The 22684-nt window shown below is 42.4% G+C and overlaps 1 protein-coding gene across 1 annotated transcript in view; it reads left to right on the top strand.

Annotated features, from left to right (window-relative positions):
- Positions 1-593: 593 nt before the first annotated feature.
- ppm1h (protein phosphatase, Mg2+/Mn2+ dependent, 1H) overlaps positions 594-22684 on the top strand; it is a 32729-nt gene continuing 10638 nt past the window's right edge. The window contains exons 1-6 of the mRNA XM_032590691.1: positions 594-1085; positions 11352-11517; positions 14893-15249; positions 18671-18783; positions 18918-19002; positions 20457-20575. Coding sequence (XP_032446582.1) covers positions 853-1085; positions 11352-11517; positions 14893-15249; positions 18671-18783; positions 18918-19002; positions 20457-20575 — 1073 coding nt within the window. The 5' untranslated portion in view covers positions 594-852. The remainder of the gene's footprint in view (positions 1086-11351; positions 11518-14892; positions 15250-18670; positions 18784-18917; positions 19003-20456; positions 20576-22684) is intronic.

Here is a 22684-nt window from a genome sequence, read left to right as displayed (position 1 = left end):
AACCAGAGCTACGGGTGGAATGGTTCATCAGTGGTGCCCAAAGTCGGTCCTCTTTGGCCGGCATCCTGCATGTTTTACTTCTCTCCCTGGTTTAACGCGCCTGGATCAAATGATGGCTCATTAGAAGGCCTAAGAAGAACATTGACCTGCTGAAAATGTTGTTACTTCCACCAGGGAGAGAACTAAAACCTGCAGGATGCCAGACCTTGAGGACTGACTTTGGGCACCACTGGTTTAGATCCTTAAAAAACTTGATAGTTGATGCTGACATGTAAAATCAGCAGAGACGTAACCAAAGCATTGACTCGTGTGAGATGAAAACTCTGAATATAGTATTCAAAATATGTGGCAATGCATGTCCTAAAAAAACCCTCTAAAGCTCATTCGCGGTGGAGGAAGTCATAAAAAAGTCCTTGGTCAGTGCAGAACTTTAAAATAGAGAACTATGACCTCCAACAGGCTTGTTGTGTTCAGTGAACTCAGAGTGGGAAAACAACCTGCGGCGTTTATCAGACTTCTGCACAAGTTACATAGCCTCGAGGTGATCGTCACTACCAGATTAAGCACCTTTGACCTCCAGCAGTAAGCGGCTCACCGAAGCGCGCGCGCGCGCGCACACACACTCACAAGCAAGCCACCGGTTTGTCACATGACCACCAGCGTGAAGCCCAAGTCTGCCTGTGCGTGTTTGGCTCCTATTTCCGCGTTCACCCACACCGACTGAATGAGTCTCTACCAACACCGCCTCCACAGCAGCAGCAGCGGCTCTGTATCTGCTGCCTGACGCAGAGAAACCGCGTCCCCGTGCGGGCATCGTCGCCCACCCGCATCGCTCCGCCGCCCGCAGCAGCCATGCTCACGCGGGTGAAGACGGCCGTGGCCAGCCTAATGGGAGGCGTGATGGCCGGAGGATCTAACGGAGACCATCCCGGCGGCCTGGATCTGCCGCTCAAATTTCCGTACAGCAGACCGGAGTTCCTGGGACTGTCTGCCGACGAGGTCGAGTGCTCGGCGGATCACATAGCGAGACCGATCCTGATCCTGAAGGAGACCAAGCGGCTGCCGTGGGCCACCGGCTACGCGGAGTGAGTAACCTGCGCGTCCATCTTTTCTCGCATCCTTTGAAAAGTGGGATCACTCGGGCGGCTGTAAACACAAACACCAGCACGCTTTTATCATCGGCCTGCTGTATGTATGCGTGTGTGTGTGCGTGTGTGTGTGCGTGCACTTAGATGTGCAGATAAAGAGCGGCGGCTCTTTCATAATCCATTGGGATCAAGATGTAACATTAGAAATGATTGTGTTGAATCTAAAGTGCAGGGACATTGCACCGACAGATGCAGGGTTATCTGTTTTTTCCCTCCATGCTTCAGTTTGAAAAAAAAAAAAAAATCATTTTATGTTCATCAGCACTTGACCTATTAACCTACTTATTTCACAACATCTGCTTGGTTCTTTAAACAAACAAAAAAATTAATCCAGACTTCATTGCTCATCTTTTTCTGTTGCTGATATTCAATATATTCCATCTCTGTGCCTTCGGGGTAATAATGTCTGTGTTTACTTTGCCTGTAGGCACAAAATGAAGCAGAAATGTCTAATGAGTTTCACTTTGGCTGCTTTTCATATGCTGGCAGAGTTTTTCTTTTTTCTTTTAGTTCATGTAAACGTAAATCAGTTCGGGGTTTGATTATCAGAGCTTTCAGACGTGTGACTACAACTTTAGTGGCCAATGAAGACGAGTGATCGTCCATTCAGAGCATTTCATCGGCACCTTTCTCTCTCCATATATATTGCGATTGGCCGACATCCCGCATTGGGCCCCGAGCTCCTACTTTTCTACAGAGAGATACCAGCTCAGTATGACATTTGACCCTTTACTTTCCCACACAAAGGCTGCTATGATTGCAGCGAGTGCGTTTCCTTCTCTCTCTTTGTTTCGTAGTTGTTTATTTTTGGTAAAAGCACCGTCTGCAGAAATCCCCCCCGAGTCTTTCTCTACCCAATCTTTTTAAGTTGAGCCATCCAGGTGTGAGGTCTGTTGAGATGAATGTCATCAGAGCGACAGCAGCGGAACAATGTCAAAAAGAAGTGCAAAATAACCTCAAGGCTCCAACTTGACATCTTCAGTGAACCTTTTGGATACTTTGCTTTTTAAGCGTTGAGCATCTGACGTGGAAACGGTTTCCAAAGTCACAGGGTTGCATGTTAAAGCTTGTTCTTTTCCAAACTATAAAGCCCAAATTCCTCATCCTCTCAATTCAGATGTTGGAACCAGAGGTCATTTGATATTCATGCTTGCACATAGGCCTGTCACGATAGCAAATTTTGCTGAGCGATTAATTGTCTCAAAAAATTATTGCGATAAACGATAATATTGTTTGAAGACCTTTTTACACTGATTTAATGGAAATGGCATAATATTGCATGTGATTTCCTGCCAAAGATAGATACACTTTATTTTCAAAAGAATATTTAACACTGGAACTGATAAACAAAATAAACAAAACAACCAAAAACAAACATAAAATGGATTCTCAGTCTCTATTAATAAAAAATTTACTTGAATAAAAACTAAACAACATAAAGCCAAAGTGGAAATAAATACTGCATTCAACCAAAAGAGTGCAGATTATGAAGTCTGTATATTATGTTGCCCTTCAGTAATAATTAGATTTAAATAGAGAAGATGGGCACATCGACTACCTGATGCAATAGTTCACACTATATGATTTTTTGTTGGTCTTTCTAAGATTGTGTGGTGTGTTACGGTAGATCGTCCTCCGATCTAAATCAGGGATTTTCCCGACTGGGATCTTAACGCAGCCTGTTGAATGTGACAGGTAGCCAATCAGAAAGCTCGGATTCTCCTCCGGCTTTCTGAGGGGAAATTACGTCGGTGAATCCCAAACAGCTGATACGGCGCAACCCGAAGTCCAGCGGACATTGGAGATGATATGTGGAAACAACATTAATGTTTATTCAACATGCAAAGAATATAGAAATGACAAGAGGAGGAGTTGGAGCGAAATTGCTACCGCAGTTGATAAACCCGGTAACTTTTCAGCTGTTCTTCGTTAACGTGACGTAAATAGGTTCTAATGATTTTCATTCAGTCAGGACTTTACGCTGACACTAGCCACATGCATTGCAGGTAGATTGTAGTAAAGCATTGATTAATGCCTGGTTTTAAAATTAGTTAACTGAACTTGTAGCCATTATTTTGTGCCCATTGTTGGACACCACACGGCAGGACCGAACCCGATCGAACCGTTATACCTAGGATTTCTGTCGGCTCATGTGTGGTCTGTCAGGTTTTGAAAATGGGCCGACAATCGGCCGACAGCTCTAAGATCGTGTAGTGTGCGCTGGGCTTTACACTAAGGAAATGAGGAAGGGAGGATCAGTGGAGAGCACCGGAGTTGAGCCTTTTTTCATTCAGTGTCATTAACAGAAAGAGAAATAGGACGGAAGAGACGATAATGGCGATAATTGAAATTACGTCGATAGTTTTAATTTATCGTACGATTAATTGATTTATCGTTTATCGCGACAGGCCTACTTGCACAGCTTTAAAAGGAGGGTGTAAGAACATCTACTGTGATAAAACGGACAAATTAATATGTAAAAGAAGACGACCAACGTGGTCCTCATCAATTGGAAGACTGAAAAAACGGCCCGTTACTTTTTAATCAGGAAACAACATTCTGCTGTAGAATAAGCTAAATTAGCAGTTAGGAACATACAAAAAAAATAGAAAGCCAACAATTACTCAAAATGGCGAATTTAGTTATTTTCAACAAACACCTCGACTCTTGTTTCATAAAAATGGAGTCTAGTCACAAGCTAAAAGTCACCAGCTCTTGGTGCTGCTAAATGCCGCCAGCTGTTTGCGATAACCGGAAGCCAGAGTCCAACGCTTCTTTACAGAATTGTTTTAATTCAGCCACGTTGGGCTCATTATACGAGCCGCTTCTCAGTGCAACCCTGGTGATAACGTTGCTAAACGGCTAATAGAGGAGCGATGCTGTGATGACTTCCTGAAGGCGGAGTTTCAGAAAGAGCGGCGTTTTTAAAGAGACACAGACCAAATTTCACGGTGTGAAATCAGGATGTAACATTTCTTTTAAGTCACATTTGATATGTTTGACTTAAAAGATATGTATGTATGTATGTATGGATGGCATTTTTGTAACAGGTGAAGGTAACCATGGTTACTTGATTGTGCTATAAAATGGTACTATGTGACTGGAAAACACATAATACTGCCACTTTTAAGTTTTGCCACAGCAACTCAGTCGGGTTTAAATCCAGATTTTGACTAAATATATATGATTTTTGAGTTTCAGGTTTATCAATCTGAAAACTGCAGGGTCATCAGCCGATTTCCCAGCTATTATTCTTTGCTCTAAATAATCCGATTCATCCCGACCTGAGGTGTCAAAGCTCAGCCTTAACCTGCAGCTGATGACTGATCAGAATCAGTTATTGTTTTGTCAGTATGTGGTTGCAGTCAGGAAATAAAAGCATGCACACACATACATTTCATTCACAAATTCCTCTTCTGTGCATATTCCAAAACCAGCAGTAAAATTTGCATCTTGCCTACAGATGAACAGTTTCACAGGGCAGATCTGCATGCAGAAGAAGAGATGCTTATAGAATTGTATAAGAAATTACCAACAAGATTTCTTTCTTCCTTCAAAAAAAACAAATTGAAAGGAGCTTTTTTTTATACATCATAAGAGAGGATATTTGTTTTATTTTTTATTATATTAATTATGTGGAAAAGGCAGAGCCAAAGCATTGTGACCAGCTTGGTCTTCAATGTTTGTCGACACATTGCTTATAAGCCGATGTGAACGCAACAATAAGATTGCATCGCTCTGAAAAGAAGTGTTTTTTTTTTTTAACAGAAATAAAATTTTTTTTAAAAAGTAAGGATGCCACTCGGATAAATACGGTATTTTTCAGACTATAAGCCAGTACTTTTTCCCCCACGCTTTGAACCAAGCGGCTTGCAGCCCGGTGCGGCTTTTCTGTGGATTTTTCTTCAACCACCAGGGGGCGCTTTAGCGGGAAGTGAATCAGTGGAAGTCAAAATTGGAAATCAAAGAAGAAAGCGCTAATTTAGAACAAGCACATGCTAGCAGCAGGCACAACAGAGAAATTTCTTCAAATTCATACCCCCTCATGGAAGCAACACGAAGAAGTTCATACGATGCAGCTTTTAAATTGAGGGCTATCGATCTGGCAATACAGATTGGTAGCCGCTGTACGTAAGCTCGGCGTGAACGAATCCTTGGTTCGGCGTTGGAGACACTGAAGAGGGCTGCGTACTTAATGACTTGACTTATTAAGGACGCAGGTCCTTGTGAAAAACCGAGAGCGGCGGAGATAACAGCCCGGTGCGGCTTATATATATACTTTTCCAGTTTAAAAAAAAAAAACTTTGTAGATGCGGCTTATAGTATGGTGCGCTCTATAGTCCGGAAAATGCGGTAATCTGGTTTATGAAAGGTAAGTTGTAAAGGGTTTTGATAAAAACGCTGACTCAAAGGGAGACATTTAGGATCATTGTTGCTGGTCGTGCTTCCATCGACATTACACGTCGCTTTAAGGTTGATGGAAAAAGCAAAATTCAAAATAAAGACAAGTTTTTGTCATTTCCAAGAAAGAGTCAATGCGCCAAAGGGGGAGATGGAAACATATTAGCCAAATAAGTTCCAGCTGAGATGGGTTTGTACCTCACCAGGGCCACGAAACACTAAAACATGTCCACATGTATACCTCCAGCTCGTTGCAGAGGACTCTCTCCATTATCTCTCCATGCTAGTTTGCAGCATCTAGATTTTGTTTATTACAGCCATGTGCAGCGTCAATGTCTGATGACAACACACATTGCGTTGCTTGATTGATACGCTCCACCCCAATAGCTGGAATCACAACTTTGGATAGCTTTTACACTTTTTTTTAAGTAAAATACCCGTTTGAAAGCTGCTTTTGTTTTAAGTCACTGGTTACCTTTTTTTTATTAAAACATCTTTGATGGCCCGAATCTGAAAACGTATGTAGTTTTTCACATTTAAGTCTGTATTTACAAGTACAAATTTTTTTAGCAACTTTTGTCCTGAAGTAAAACATTTAGATCAAATCAGTCTTTATCTGTGAGAAAATTCAAATCCGAGTTGGCTTTTCTTCTTCATGAGTGAAGCCAGACTGCGAAGTCATTCCTGCCTCAGTCCCTGGAGACGCAGGAAGAGCAGCTCTGCTGTTAAGAGGATGATTCTGATGCCTGTTTGAGGATCTGGACCAGTGAGCAGGATCATTCAGATGGATCAGTGGTTATTGCTCACTCTTATCTCAAGTGTGCATACAAAGCCCCACTCCCAACTTTTGCAGAGTGTTTGCTTCTTCTGCATCTCCTCTACCCCGGCAGTTGTTTTTCCATTGAAAAAAATCGACCTCTACTCTTTTTTTTTTCTTCTTCTTCTTCTTCTTGTTTGCAGAGCGGAGCGGGGTGTTGGGTTTATGCAAACAGAACAGAGCAACACACCTGAAACATCAGCTCAGTTCAACAGCAGGAGGTTCTGGTTCTGGTTGCGCAAGTCGCCGCTAAAGCAGATGTACTGTTTGTTCCTCCAATCTTTTAGTATTTTTAAAGTCATTTTGTAATCGTTCAGCATTTAATTTATCATACAAAAGTCTGCCAATGACTAATTTTTTAAAATTATTTTAACTCCCGCAAATTTCACTCCATCCATTCCCCCAGCAGCTGTCCAGCCTCCATGTGACACCTGAAGAAGAAAAGCCTCTCCACAGCGCCACCACCAGGGCTCACCACGGGTTACATGCGGCCTTCGTGTTCCTTAACACACGGCATTTCCTTCTTAAACTCTCTGGTTGAGCTGTTTTTCGTTCTGCTTCTTTAACCTTTGCCCAGACCGCTGTACAGTCCAAAGCTCGTCTCGTCTTCACCTCTTTTCTTCCTGTCATGTCGACGGAGCAAAGATCAGTTGTCACAAAGCTTTTTTCCTCCTGCTGCTCCTTTATTTGTTTTATTTTTTTTAAAATACCGATCCACAACGGTTAATGCACAACCTCAGCAGCTGTATGATCAATAACCAATCAATAGGTTTCTCTGCAATATAAACACGAGGGCCAACTTTCCACCTTTTCGTTTGGTTGCAGCAGTGTTTCCAACTAATGGCTGTAGGAAACGCCAGTGGGTTTATCCTTCAGCTCTGTCTGCAGTTTCTATCCGCCTTGGCTCTTTGCCTTCTGTTTCTGTGCGTCTTTTTCGCTTGTACATTTTTTGCATTCCCATCAAAAGAAGCAACAATGTAGCAGGGGGCTAAGAGGAGGCACATGAACAGCATCAGTCACAAGACTCGGCACATGCTCACCGCCTGCATCGGCACGGGAAGGAGGAAGGAGCGCTTGGCCGATTTCATTTCAACCTGGAACCTAAAACTTAAAAACATAAATTTTAGGTTTATGTTTTCAGCAGAGCTAAATTAAAGATTAAATGATGACTGCTGAAAATCTATTATAAGCAGTTAGGCAACAAGGATTTTTTTTAAAGCCTATAATTATCGGCACTCATAGCCTCCAGGCTGATCATCCCAGCGTATGTTTGTGCAGCAAGTAGCAAAAAAAGTGATCCAGGACAGCCTATAATTCATAACATCCGCCGCCAATTGATAAGCCTGCCATGTTTTTGAAGTTCGCAGTCAAACAAAGCTCCCACGTAGTTCCTACGGGCTGAGCGCTCTCCGGAGCAGCGGTGGAAAATTTCAAGGAAAATCAACCTGTGTGGATGAAGGCAGGATGAGCAGCAAGTCCGCACACGGCTGAAACGCGGCTTTTAATATTTGACAAACAGCCTTAAATAAGTCACTGCATGTCAAAGTATTTACCCCACGTTCAGTTGCTCAACTCAATCCTTGTTGTATTCTTGGCAGTATTTGCACCCCTTCTAAGTTTTGCTACTTTGTCAGGTTACAACCAAAGATGTGAATGTTTTGGGGGGGGGGGTTGTTTGTTTGTTTTTTACTGGGATTTTATGTGATTCAGCAGCAAAAAGAAGTGCAAAAGTTGTTAAGCTGATGAATGATTTTCGACGCATTAGCAAATGAAAATCTGAAAAGTGTGGCAAGCAGGTGTTCCTCCAAGTTTGCCTTGTATTTCACTTCTTCCATCAACTCTGACCAACTTCCCCAGTGCTCTAAAGAAAAACAATAACAAATAAAACCTCTTCTCTTCAGCTTGTGTAATATTTAGGAGCGCACCGACATGAAAATTTGGACCAATATCAGTATCCGATATTAGTACTGCTGTTATAACCAATATTTATCGATATTCTATACTATATGTATATATAGATTTCACCACATTTTGACACCTTTAGAAAAAACCACACTGCTGACTTCACCATTGCTTCTCTGCTTCAGGTAAACTCCCCACAATCCTTTGCTTCATCACATGACCAACATCCTTCCCTGCCCCTCCACAAACGAATGGCAGCAAGATGGAAATTAATATGGGTTGTTAATATCGTCCCAGTTTTTTTATCGGCCGATACCGATAAAAAATATCAAATATAGTCCATCACCGATTATTATAGTTTATAGCTTATTCAATCTAAAAACACACGTGCCTAATTATAATAGTTGTTGGTTAATGAAAAAAATTCAAAACAAAGTCAAATGAAAATGATTCATAAGTGTCGTAGAAATTGAAAAGGTGAAGGTTTTCAGCTTCTACCTGCCTACCTTTACGTGTTCATAGCAAATAAACCATTTCCACTCTTCGTAGGTTAGCTTAACAATTTTTAACTTGAAACAGAACGAACAATTAAACCAAGATAAGAAAAACGCCATCACGGCTTCAATGAGATTTCAAATGTTCAAGTCCCTTTAAGGCTTTCAATCATTCTACATTTTAATTCCCTTTTTAAACTGTGTTAAGATCTTCTGGCTAACTATTCTACAGCTTAACCATTGCAACAGAGATGCACGTGCTTTCTAAAGAATGTGCATTTTTAAAAAGTACTTAAACATCGTTGTTTTAAGTAACATTTCCATCTCAGCGCTTATCTCCCGTCTCTTTCCTTGGGGCCGAGACATCATGCATTCCTAGTAATATTTGAATGTTGATTTTGCAAAATGTGAAAAAGTTTCAAGTCTATCGATGCTGATGTAAAAACACACTCCTGGAAGCAGTTGTCTTGTTGATGTTTGCACTTGGTATAAATTGATTGGAGGAAGAAAGAAAAAAAACACATCTGGAGGACAAAAACGTCCTCTGCAGCATCAACTGCATGTGTTGAAGATCGGACCGTTGAGGATGTAATCGGGGTCGAGTCGAGGAAGCGGGGTAACCCAGTACGACCGGCTTGTCTTCTCATGGCGGAGATGAAAGGACGGTGGCGACCTCGTGACCTCGCGGGGTCAGCTGAGCGTCGCTCCCTGCGGAGGTTCGCTCTCACGCAACCCGCAAAACGTGGCGCAGAGCCACGGGGGATCTGCCGGTTTTATTGGCTACGACACAACTTTGTGTTTTCTATTGTTTTATAACTGCATGCTCTCAAGCCACTTAAAAGAATTGTTCTGAATTTATAATTTGTTGTAAAAGGCCGTACGGAGTTCATCCTGCTCTTCATTCTGCACTTTTGAGACTGAGGTGAAAAGCAGAGATTGTCTTAAAGAATCGTGGGTTACTATTGGACAAAACAAAATGTGCACCATAAGTTGTGTTTTTAAGTGTTATGTAAGCTGTTTTAGTTGTTACAACAGAGGGAAATGAAGCGTTTCTAAGTTGCCGTGACATGCAACACCAATTACTGTCGGTTTTACTGACAGAAAAAGCAGCGCAGCAATTTTACCGTCAGGTTGATGACCCGGAGTGTTTTCCCAGCTGCAGAGGGAGGATGTCCACTCAAAGAATCTTCTCCTCACAGCCGCTAATGATTGCCTAAATTAGATTTGTACAAACAGTGCTTAACGTTTCTGATGCCACGACAACACTGGACTTTTTTTTCTTTAATCGCATATCCATACACTGCACAAAAACCCCCCCTGAAAATCTTACAAAATTTTTGGTTTAATTTCTAGCACAAATATCTTATTACACTTGAAATACGAGAAAACTAGCTTGCAAATAGCTTTTCAGAAAGATACAGGCGCTTGTTTTAATAATCTAATAATTATGTTAAATGGATTAAAAAACACAAATTCCACAGGCAGATTATTTCACGTACAAAACTGTCTTATTATAAGTGAGATAATCTGCCAATGGAAAAGGTACTTTTTAGTCAATATTAATGCGACATATATTGCTGAGGAGTTACTTGCAAGTTAGTTTTGTCTCATTCCAAGTGCACTAAGGTATTTGCACCCGAAACTAGACCGAAAATACTTGGTAAGAGTTTGTGTTTTTGCATATATTCATAATAATTGAATATAGTCCTAAAGATAAAGACCGATTATCTGGAGTTGAGCTAAATTTAAGAAAATGAAAGCAGATACTAATTCGTAAAGTTCTGTTCTTTCAGCACCCGGTGGTCCAGTTTGAAAAGCCACTACAGCATATTTACAGATCTAGCAGGAATGCAGAGTTTCTGTGACCCAGTGCTTTTCCATGGCTGCTGCAGCAGATCCCAGCTGTTCAGTCTGCAGTGTTTGAGTTTTCTGTTCCCTTTGCCCCGCATGAGTGGGAAAATGTTTTGTAAGTGAAATTTCTCTTCTTTTTCTAAGGTTGTGTCGTTTCTTGTGTGCAAAGAACAATAATAAAGGCTCAGATTACGTTTGAGTGAGTTTTGTGGGTTGCAGGACACGACAAGGGGCCTCCTTAGACAGAAAATAGCATTTCTATGTAAAAAAAGAAATCAAATAAAATAAGGAAATAATAATTGAAGCCATATTTGGTCGTTAAAAGTTAGCATAACTCTTTTTCTGTCAGTGTTGATCTAGGGAAAAGCACAATTGTGTGAATTGTTTGATTGGTACAATGAAACCATTTCCTGCATAATAATACTTTGCTACCTGCAGATATGGCTGTTGGGTATCATGGAAAGCAAAAACATATCAGTCTGACTATATATTGTCCAAATGTATCATATAAAATGTTTATAATATTTTTTGAATGTATTTATTGGTAGGTTTTATTCTGGCTAGTGGTGAACGGAACAGCAAACGTTTTATGTAAAGGAGTTCCATCACATACATTCTTGCAAAGTTTTCCATCCTCGTTTCTGCTGAGTTTTTATTGGTCATGTCTGTTTGACCATCATTGTGTTACACTGGTGTTCTAAAGCATCGTCTTCCCTCTCTTCTTCTGTCTCCGTCTAGGGTGATCAATGCTGGGAAGAGCACCTTAAACGAGGACCAGGCCTGCTGCGAGGTGCTCATGCTCAAAAGGAGACCTCTGGAGAGCTCGGCGCCAAACCGAAACCCAGCTGCCCGCCGGAGGTCTTCCCTGCCCAACGGAGAGGGCCTCGGCCTCCGGGACAGCAGCGTAAGTGAGATGGACAGAGATCTCTAATATGTCACGCAATGTCTTTTTCTTATTTTTTGCCACTTTCTTGAAGCTTATTTTGTACATAAGTATGGTGTTGTTCCTGATGTACCCCAGCTACATGTGGTATGACTTTATTTCAAGGAGTGGTGCAAAATGGGCGGTCTGTCAGAGTTAACAATCTGGACAGAGTGAATCACTGGCGATAGCGTCTCGTTTTCTTTTAGATGACTGACTCAAGATTAAAATTCAGAGTTCAGTAGTCTGTGGAAGGCCTCAAGTGGTCAAACAGTTTGGGGTTATGTTAATGTGTGAATAAATCTGGACCCACTGCCTTGTCAGCCAGTTCAAGCTGTTGGCATGCTGAGGCGAGTGAGTCTTCATGACCGCAGATAGAGCGTTTGCGTAGTGTAGAATGAGATTAAGGGTGCATTAGCATCAGTCTTTTTTAATCTACTTCAATCAAGTTCTAGTTTGCTTGCGTACAAAGTTTGGTTTGATTGGGGAGGTGTGAAATTGTAACTGGGCTCTGATGCGGACCAAAAAAGTAAACTGATCCCACTAAAAAACCTTGGTCTCAGTTCGGCTGAAGTAAACTGGCCTGATTCGAATGCATATGTGAACGCCAAGAGGACAGGAGACCGCTCCAAAAGCAGGAAGTGGACTATAGCGTAGGAAATTCTAAGTAAATGCAACCAAAACAAAGTCTGGCGCTTGCCGGTGAAATAGTGTTTTTGCTGCAGACCAAACAGATAAAATCTGATTGTGCTCATGTCTTCTTCTGAGATTTTAATGTCATTTCCTTCAGTGGTTCTTGGTGCAGCGCCCCTACAGTTGAGGGGGGGGGGACAGGTTTTGCAAAGGGTTTGGATCATTTGCCTCAGAGCAGTGTAGAAGTGGACCGCACCAGCTGAAAATGTAACAAATGTTGCAATTTTGGTCCGCAGTCAAACTAAGTTTACGAGACTACTCGGAGTGAAAGGCCTCAAGTGGTCATACAGTTTGGGGTTATGTTAATGTGTGAATAAATCTGGACCCAATGAGTCGTCAGCCAGTCCAAGCTTTTGGCATGCTGAGGTAACCGGTAAACCTTTTATGGATGCAAAAGCAAGAACCCCCCACTTGATGACTTTGTGTTTCTGTGTTTGATATGATGTAAACCACTTTGAAATGCCTTGCTGCTGAAATGTGCTATACAAATAAAATTTGATTGATTAATTGAAAACATCCTAAAACATGTTATTTATTTGTCATTACTGCAACAACTGGAGAGCAGCTACATTCCTTTCAAAGCAGTGGTGTAAATATCTCCGAGTTGTGACGCTCACGCCACAGAATGAGCGTCACAAAAATCTGTAGCAATTTGACTCAGATCAGACGCATAGCAAGTAGATCCTGGCTATTGCAGTGTGAGTGTGACAGGGTTAAAAACTACAGGAAGTACAGTGAGAGTGAAACCAGTCCGCAGGTCCCACTGTCCCCTCAACCCATCCAACAAGCAGTTCATTGGAGCGTAGTCTGACGTGTCCTTTCCACATCCCATCGGCGATCAGCAGCTCTTGCATGCGAATCAGCCCTCAAGTCTGATCTTTTTTCAGTCAGAGGTGCATTGTGGACAGTTCACCAAAAAGATGTGTATCATCCTGCTGTCAGTCCCTGCTGTCTGGTTTGACAGATATTCAACAATGACTTGAGTTGACGCTGTCTCTGTCCTTCGGTTTGTCTGGTTTTGTGGCAACAGAAAAGTAGCCCTGCATTACATTTTCTCTCAGTCTGTCCTTACTTCACACGAGATCGCCAAAAGCCAACAGCAAATAAATGCAAGAGCCTCTCATGACTCACTCCTGCAGTGCCTGCGGACCGATATGAGAACTGTAGAGCTTCTCTTTGCCTCCTGGAATCATGCTGTAGAATCTGCGTGTTGCTATATTTAGAAAACCCTGCTTTTTGCTCTGTGGATAAACACGAGCATAGAACTCAAACTACGGCTAGAGCACTCTGCCGTGCAGTTCGGTTGTTCTGTCTTTGAGGGTCGTTTAGGTTTCAGGTGACTTTATTTCAGTGGCTGGTCTGTACCAGAACTGATGCGGAAACGGAAGAGATTGTGTCAGAAGAGTGAAGGATCTTAGATTTACTGTGTTCTGTGAAGACGGCCGACTCAAAGGGTAACGTGAGTGAGCCGCATCGCCCAGGAGACTCTGTTCAAACCTTATGTGGGAGGCAGAATCTTTGAAAATCAACAAAGAGAACAGCATGTGTTACATTGTACTGGACTTGTTAAATCCTGCAAAATGCAAGAGAGGAACTAAAGCAAAGGGGTAGAACAGACAGAGCACACAAAGTTCTTACAGTGATGCACAGACTGTATGCATAGACACTGACTAATAGTCATTTATGCCCACAAACAAAATATAAAGATCTCGCACATTTCTTTCTGCTTTCTCTATGTTTTCTTGTCTTCTGTACTTTATTTTTCCTTAATTTACATGAATGTGGCATATTATTATGACCCTAAGTGCTCTGTACTTATACTTTTGCATACACAAAACCAGTGAGACGCTGTGTTTATTCTGACACCTTTTTGCCAGAACTGGCTTTTAATGTCTTCAGCTGTCTGAGTTTTGAGGATTCTCTTGACTCGATCGTCTATTCTTCACAATTTGAACCAAGCTTTCACAAATTTATCCACTTGCCCAGTTTTCAGTGTTCTTTTAGGAAACTTTTCTGTAGGGTTGGACCGAGATGATAACCAAGGCCAATGTCAATGTCCAATGTTAGTATTGCTATTATAGCCAGTAACCAATACTTACCTATCTTATTTGTAGCAATTACATTTCCAACTCTGTGAAGAAATGCCACTGACATCGTTTCCCACATCAGTTTTTAATATCAGCAGAGTTTTTCTTATGGGACCGATACCAATACTTTAAAAACTGACCAACCCATTCAGGACCATTCTGAAGGTCTTTCAATTAAACTTTTTTTTCTTTGTACTTTTTCTTTCATACGTCTGGAGTTCTGAAAATTTGGACAATTTCTTTTCAAATTTGAAGAAAAAAAGAAACAAATTGTATTAACTGAGCTAACTGCTTCAATTGGAAGTACTTTTCCTTGTTGGGACTTTATGACGTAAAATTGGTAAAGAACTGTATCCTCTGATAAGGTCGATTGCACTTGAACTTGACAGCAGCTGATGTGTGTGACACAAAAATATCTTAAAGAAACATTAAAGAGAGCTAACAACTACACCTTACCAATCAAGTCATTTTTAAAAAATCTGCCAAAATCCTGCCTAAAACTTCCAAATCTCTCCAGTAGGTCTATGAATGAAAGATCAACACTGATGTGACGATCATTGCTCTTCCTTGCATCCAGGATGACTCAGAGGATCTTACCTTTCACTACTGGGCGCTGTTCGACGGCCACGCTGGTTCTGGAGTTGCCGTCATGGCGTCTCGTCTTCTCCATCACCACATCGCGCTGCACCTTCAAGAGGTGATGGAGATTCTGTGCGCACCCAACCTACTGCCGCCCACTTGCCTGGACGAGGAGCCCGTCAATCACCTCCTGCCCACAACGTCCAACCGCGCCCTGTCTAGGGCCGCGTCGCTACGAGGAGCCGCGGGCGCCCCGGGTTCGCCCAGCGCCCCGCCAACGCGCTTCTTCACTGAGAAGAAAGTTTCGCAAGAAAGCCTGGTTATCGGAGCCATAGAGAACGCCTTCAAAGACATGGTGAGTTCACAGGTTGATGATAAATACATGTTGCCATGCTGCCGGTGGAGATTTCCTCGTTTTTAGTAGCAAATCAGGTATTTAATTTACTGATTACTTTAAAGGAATGAGTGATGTGCCAGTCAATATGATTGGAATTGACAAGTTAGTTTGAGCCACTCTAACTGATGGTCTGCAAGTCAGATCTTGAAAAAGCAGAATTACTTTTCCCGTACGGTGATCCAAAAGGTGAGTCTGGGTTTTACTGCCTGTATCAAGGAAACTGCAGTGTTTGTTGTACTGAATTGATGAATCAGGGCACAGTTTAGGATCAGGGCCGATGAGCTTCGGTTTTCAGGCAATAAAAGACCGATTGTGCACTTCCACTAACTGTTTTCTGATTAGTTTCTGGGGGTTTGAAAGTACTGTGACTGAAGATACAATAATGTTTTAGTAGAAAAATAATAACTCATGGATTCCCCCAAGAACATAAAATATTTACAGCAGAGTGGCTTATTTTCGTTGCAGTGCGATTCTGTCAATATGTTTTGCCAGCTAATTTCACAAAACCAATTCAGACGTCTTTCATGTGCACATCTGCACCTGCGACCACTTAAACAACCTATTGGAAGTTTAGCTGTTTGTCTGATTTCATGTGCTTAAGTAATTACGTATTTTTTAGTGTTGCACATTGAAGTCCGACACCTGGCCTTCGTATGGATTTCTGATACAGTGCAACTTTTTTGTTGCCTGTGAATTTAAAAGTATCAATAAATATGTTTTTAGATGTGCCAACTCAAAGGGCAAATACTACATTTCAATATTCCAGCTGAACCTATAAGCCCCTGCAGTAGTAGATCAAGTTCTACGGGTCTCCAGGAGCAGAGATATGTGCTTCTTTGTTTTGGCCACTAGATGGCAGCGCACAGTAATGTTTTACCGAACTGGTAGGTCAGAACAAGATTGATGAAGATGAATTCATTCTTCGTGTTTGTTGAAAATGAGAGCTAAAAAACTGGGTTGATGGGTTTATGATGTTGCGATGATGATTTTGATATAATTAGCTCAAAAATATATTAATCTGTAGTACAGTAATGTCATAGTTTAAAGAAGCGAAGTCAAAGAAATAAGCATTTAGCATGTTCCCTCTTTCTTTTAGTTTCTGTCGTTTTGCTTCCTGTGTTTTCCATGTCAGGAGCCTGTTGACATTAGCCTAATTCTGCCCTCGCTATTATTAGGTTTTACATTTTAGTTTCAGACTTCCAGGCAGTTCAGGATACATTTCTGTCATTTTGGCTGGAAACAACGCATTCTCACCTCGGTGTTTAACACATATTTTAAAGAGGGGATAAGTGCAAGGGAATGTATCGGCACAGTTTGGGGTTTTCTCCACAGCTCTCAGGTTTCTGGGCAAGATCCACCCCCAGCTCATGCTTAAATCTTTGTAATTTGATTTGATAAGCTCTGAGAAAAGTAAACCTAAAACGCAGAATGAAGATGATTTCTGGCCTCTCACCAATCTGTGTTTTATTTGGAGTTTATGTGACAGACCGAAAAAGAATATTCCATAATTGCAAAGTGGAGGGGGAATGATAAAGAACCTTCCATTCCCCCCCCCCACAAATAAAACCACTGAAAAATTGGGTAAACTTGGAAAGCCGACCGAACAAGCAAACGTGTTAATTCAGCGTTCTGGCTATATTCAGACCCTCGGGTCGGATCTGATGTCGGTGTTATTTTAGCAGCTTTTAATAATCTGCCGTTTGCCAGTTTTCCACCATACTTTCCTCGGGGCCGTCTGTCTTGCCAGTGTTATGTCTCAGCTTTGACTAATTAGTGAAAAAATGATTAATTCAGTTAATTACCTGCCACTCTGTCCGTCGCCTGGGTCTTCCATCATTTACTGACAGCCATATCTCGCTGTTCCGTAACTTCTTTAGTTCCATTTTCTGCTTTTGGGGCTCGTAGCTTTTGGGTTTCTTTCAAAGCTACAGGTAGAAAGAAAGTGATTTAAACTTTGCTTTGAGGGCACAAAATCCCACCTTAATTTAGAATCAACAAACTATGAAATATAAGATCAGCTTATGATTGAATTACTATGAAAATGTTCCATTTAACATAGAAATGCACCGATCAGGGTTTTGCCTCCTGATATCGATTTGGACTTCTTGTTGCATTTAATGAGCAGGAGAAAAAGAATCAAAATGTTCAGTGTTTAAGTTGCGAGAGCAAATCAATAGAGAAAATCTGCCAACATCAGTCACTGGCTAACTAATTGGTGGAAATCATTAATTCAGTTCATAATCCTAAATGCTTTTGTTTTTGTGTGTTCCTCAAGCTCAGGGTCTTTTTTTTCTCTCTGAGAGCTGAAATGTTCTTCTTCTTGATGTTTCAAAGTCACAGTTCTTCTCGGCATGAACAAACCATGATGCAGGCAGGTTATGAGCCGGCAGATGGATAAAAGTTGAGTTTCTGGGAGTACTTCATGATCCGGAGTGTCTCTGTTGGACTTCTGCCCCCTTAAAGCGCAGTGAGCTTCTGTGGCCACTAGGGGTCTCTCACATCAGGATCTAGGGAAGTGCAACTCTTCGTACCTCCAACATGGATACAGTTGTTTACAATGTCACAGGGAGATAGAAGAAAAAGCATCTCCACAGTATGATGTTGCCACCACCGTGTTTAGCAGTGGGGATGCCGTGTTCAGAGTGATGTGCTTCTGTTGCATCTTTGCCACATGACTTAACATGTAACATTACTATTGCAGTTTATTCTAGTGCAGACTATTCTTGTATAGTGCGATTGGGAGCAGCATAATAAATGCAGATAATAAATCCTATGTTGCCTATTCTCCCTGCTTCTGTTTGGGATTGATTAAGGCGTCAGAGAGAGCTGACAAGGGAGCTGTGGCTCAGATATGTGCCAGTGCTTTGATTAGACCAATGGCAGGGCAATTATTCATCTAATTAATGGACTGATCATATGTGTGTTTTTAAAATTATTTTGGGGTTAATTAGCATCATACTGATAAAGACTAATTAACTGCTGGAATAAGCAGCACTCTATGTAAACTTTCAGTGTCTGGATTCCCTTTATTCAGTGGCTGCTTGACTGACTGAGACTGATGAATGAATGAATGAATGAATGAATGAATAAATTAATTAATTACATGATGACTACATAGAGTAGTTTTAATATTACATCAGCTGGGTTCCTACACAGTCTAGGAGAGGTTCGATTTCATCCATCCATCCAAATTTCATCCATCCATCCATCATGGAGTTTTGACAGAAACTGTGGACATGCTGACACGCAGAATGTTTATTGATTGTTCGGCTTTAATTCTTAACTCTCTTTGTCTAAAAAAAAAAAGAATGTTTAGCATAAAACAGGGAAACTTGTCCAAATGACGTGCTTACATCGTGTATGTGTGATGGTGTGTCAGGACGTGCAGATCGAAAAGGAGAAGGCGTCCTTCAACATCTCAGGAGGCTGCACCGCTCTAATGGTCGCCTGTCTGCAGGGGAAGCTGTACGTCGGCAACGCAGGGGACAGCAGGTGCGACTCACACCCTCCAACAAACCACGACGAGTTCTAAAGCGCGCCCCGAGCGCTCGTGTTCGCTTGCACTTCGCCCAGCCATGTCTCCGTCCGTCCGGCTGAACAGAACTTTGTCTGCCTCTCTCCCTCAGAGCGATCGTTGTGCGAGCCGGGGAAGTCATTCCCGTGTCATCGGAGTTCACGCCGGAGTCAGAGAGACAGCGGCTGCAGTTTCTGGTAAGAAGGAACCAAACCAAGCTACTTTATAGCAAGTACAGCACAAGATCTCTATCTCAGAAAACCCAGCAGAGTCACTGACGTACGGCTTTCACTCCTGGACGAGCATGTAGCGTCAAGAGAGATTAATTTGCATTGTGTTGTGGCCCTCTGCTACAACCGACTGGGAATTTGAGCGCATACGCACACACACACAAAAACGCACACAGACGCACTAATCCAAAAGTCGGCTACATTAGTGGCTACATGTAGCTGAGCAACACAGCTAAACAGAAAAAGCTCCCAGCTGGTTTTAAAAGCAGCAGAATGAAAGAGTGTATATAGTTAGTTACAGTAAAGGCTCGGCCAATGGTTTTGCCGAGGAGAGAGTGTTAAACACTGAAAGACGGGGCAGAGTGTGTCATCTGTAGAAGGAGAACGGGGCGTTGTTGGCAACACCGCGTTGGCTAATCTCCCCCCTTCAGGAAGGTGTTGCAGGTAAACACACCTTTGTTCTACGAAGAGTTCAAAACAAAAAGTTAAAATCTGCGGGTGTTTTCACACCTACTAGACTGGAGACAAAAATTGCAACGTTTGTTCCATTTTCAGCTAGTGCGGTTCACGTTCCCACCGCACTGTCAACCAAACCAAGCCTTTCACCTGTTCACCTCCCTCGCCTGTGGTGGCGCTGCTCCAAGAGCCACTCAGAGGAAGGACATAAAAGCCTCTGAAGAAGACATGATCTCAACTTCCTTCTTCTCAAAATGTAAACAAAAATACAGAAGTGTCAGATTTTAGCGGTTGTTGGATTTCCTTCTTTTTTTTTTTTTGCCAAAAGATCACAAGCCATTTCTCTCACCAGCACTAGGCTCTGACGATTGTTTTGGTTGTATTTACCCAGAATGCCATGAGCTATCATCCGCTTTCTGCTTTTTTGATCCACATCCTGAAATAACAGCAAAAAAAAAAAAAATAATTAAAAAATTAGACAATAGTAGGAGAATATAGAAGGGTCAAGAAAAGGAAATGGACCAAGCACTGAACCCTGTGGTACTCCACAAGTAACGCGGGAATCCAACTGTACATTTATCATTTACGTGACCGAAGTAAGATTTGTAGATAAAGGAAGATCGTAATGTATTAAGGCATCTCGATTGTGAGAAAGTTTTTCAGGTAAATGTTTCAATTAGAGTATCTGTTTATCGATTAGTATCTGTTTAGATAAATCATATCTAAATTCTGAGATCTAATCAAGCCGATCGGTCGGGTACAGCATACAGGCTGAAGGTTTAGATGAAGCCACCGTCTCTGAACGCTCAACCGAATCCAAACGGCTCAAACAAATCAGGTTTTACAGTCGCCTCCGATGCGTCCTCATTCACTGGATCATCTTCAAGGAGGATCTTCCAAAGTTTTTCCTGTCCCTGGTGCGTGTCTCCCGCTCTCTAAAGCTTTTCTCTCCTCTCGTTTTGAAGGCGTACATGCAGCCACACCTGCTGGGGAACGAGTTCACACACCTGGAGTTCCCACGCCGGGTGCAGAGGAAGGAGGTGGGGAAGAGGATGCTGTACCGGGACTTCACCATGTCGGGATGGTGGGTTTGCTTAAAGGCTCGTCGATTTAATGATTGTACCTCAGAGGAGCAGTCTCCACGGCTGGCTTACACTTCGACGAGGACGTGCAGGATTTGAGTACATGTATTAAAATGTGAGATAAATTTGAATTAGTTTAAATTTATGCTTTTATTTTTCTCAGGTCGGTTCATTTTTCCCCGACCATTTACGCTGTGATCCGTTACTTTGCGCATAAAATTTAGAAGTGGGCAAAGTTTTCTAAGTCGCCTTTCAAAATAAGAAAGACGAGAAAACATCCCTTCAAATAATAATCATTTTCTGACCAAAACGCACACGCTTAACCGGCCTGAAAGAGACGGAGCACGGCGCGGACGCTCGTTCATCTGGCCTCCGTCCAGTCAGGAGGACGGCGTGGGGGGGAGGGGGAGGCATCCTGGGGTTTCCATAATAGATATTAGATGCTATTTTTATGCCATGCCATCTGTTTGTTTTTTTTGGGGGGGGAGGAAAAAGCCACAGAGATGGACATGAGGAGCCTAATCTCTTCTCAACGCAGGCAGGAAAAACCTAGAATCAGAATTATTTCCAAGATCTGGGTAAGGTGGAGATGTTTTTATTTCTAGATTTCCTTCCTTCTTTTCTAAAATACTTCCTTCCATTCTTCCCTTCCTTTCTGCCAGGTCTTTACTTCAGTGATTCTTTTTCTTTATTCCTTTTTTCTCTCTTCCCTTTGCACTTCTTTCCTTTTCACCTCCTTTTGCCCCTTTTATCCTTCATGTCTTTGCTTCGTTTTCTCCTTCTGTTCTTCCTTCCCCACTTTTTCTTAAGTCTGTTTTTCAGTTACTTCCTTCACTTCCTTCCTGTTCTTCTTTTTTTCCATTCCTTCCTTCCTTTCCGTCTTTTAATTTCCGTCCACATTGCTTTTCTTTATTCCTGTTTTTCTTCTTTGGTCATTTCTTTTTGCCTGCCCAATTTTCTCTTCCGTCTTGACCTCGGCAGAAATATCTGCAGCGAATTCTCTGTGAACTGTGATACTTTGAGAAACTGAACCGAGTGATTCAGTTTCTGGAAAGGTCAGAGTGTGTGTAGGAGCTGCTAGTAGGTCGATTGCAAAACATGTTTTGTCAGATGATACTGTGATTAGGCTTTTCGGATATTGTGCAAAACAAAAGATGAATATACAAACTTTCTCCACCCTGTTAAGTACAGTGGAGGACTTGTGATGCTGTGGGCCGGCTTCTTTTCCACTTGTGATTCAGCCTAACAAGGCCTCTTACCTGCACTAGAATTGTGCAGTTAGATGCAGTAAAAATGCTTACATGATATACAGTGTTTTCAAGATGAGGACACCAGGAAGAAAAAAAAATTCCTTCACCTTTGGGCGCTCTTCTGGAGGAGCGATTTTTAAAAAATGGAGTACCGTCTGTAAAAAGTGAGACACAGATGTGAAAATGCAGAGAAACAAAGGCCGTGGTGTGTGTTGCCCCTGCAGGAATACACACCGCGGTGTCAGCAGAACGGAGGAGACGACGGGAGATGAGCGGGATTATTTCTGGCGCCTCCTCATCGCCACTCCTGTTCGGTGGCTCGGCTTCGCCTCGGCGCATGTAGGTCAGCGTTGCCGGGCCCAGAGCTCTCAGCCTGCTTGTCGTCTCCGCAGCGCAGACGCTTTGTGATGTATTTTTAATCAGGCTCTTCCCACAACCCAGTTCTGCTGCGGCTTCGCCCAGACTGGGTCTGGGTTTCGACTTTAAAACCCCCGTAAGCTAGCGCGGCTGATTGCTTTGATGTGTAAGAGGCTTCGCTGTTTATCCCCCACAGGCTCAGTACTTCCTAATGACTGTGAAGCTTTTTGTCTCTGGATGTGCGCTGCTGTCCTGCTCTCCTCTAACACCCCGACGGTCAGATCACTAAACTGCACTTTAGCGAAACCTTACTGACCTGCAGACGTCCTCGCTCACTCTCTACGCCTCCTCCATCTCTGCCAGTCGGGGCACAGGGGTAAAAATCTGGCGTTGGAGACTTTTAACGGTTGTTGTTGGCATGGGAACGGAACCGGGCGCTTTCGTTTGCACAGAACGATGGACGTTGACCGGTCGGCCAAGGCGAGGTGTCAGGTGGAAAGGAAA

This window comes from Xiphophorus hellerii, chromosome 2, assembly GCF_003331165.1.
Source record: "Xiphophorus hellerii strain 12219 chromosome 2, Xiphophorus_hellerii-4.1, whole genome shotgun sequence".
Classification (NCBI taxonomy): domain Eukaryota; kingdom Metazoa; phylum Chordata; class Actinopteri; order Cyprinodontiformes; family Poeciliidae; genus Xiphophorus; species Xiphophorus hellerii.
Note: the sequence above shows the minus strand (reverse complement) of the source record. Positions and strands in the feature narration are given on the sequence as shown.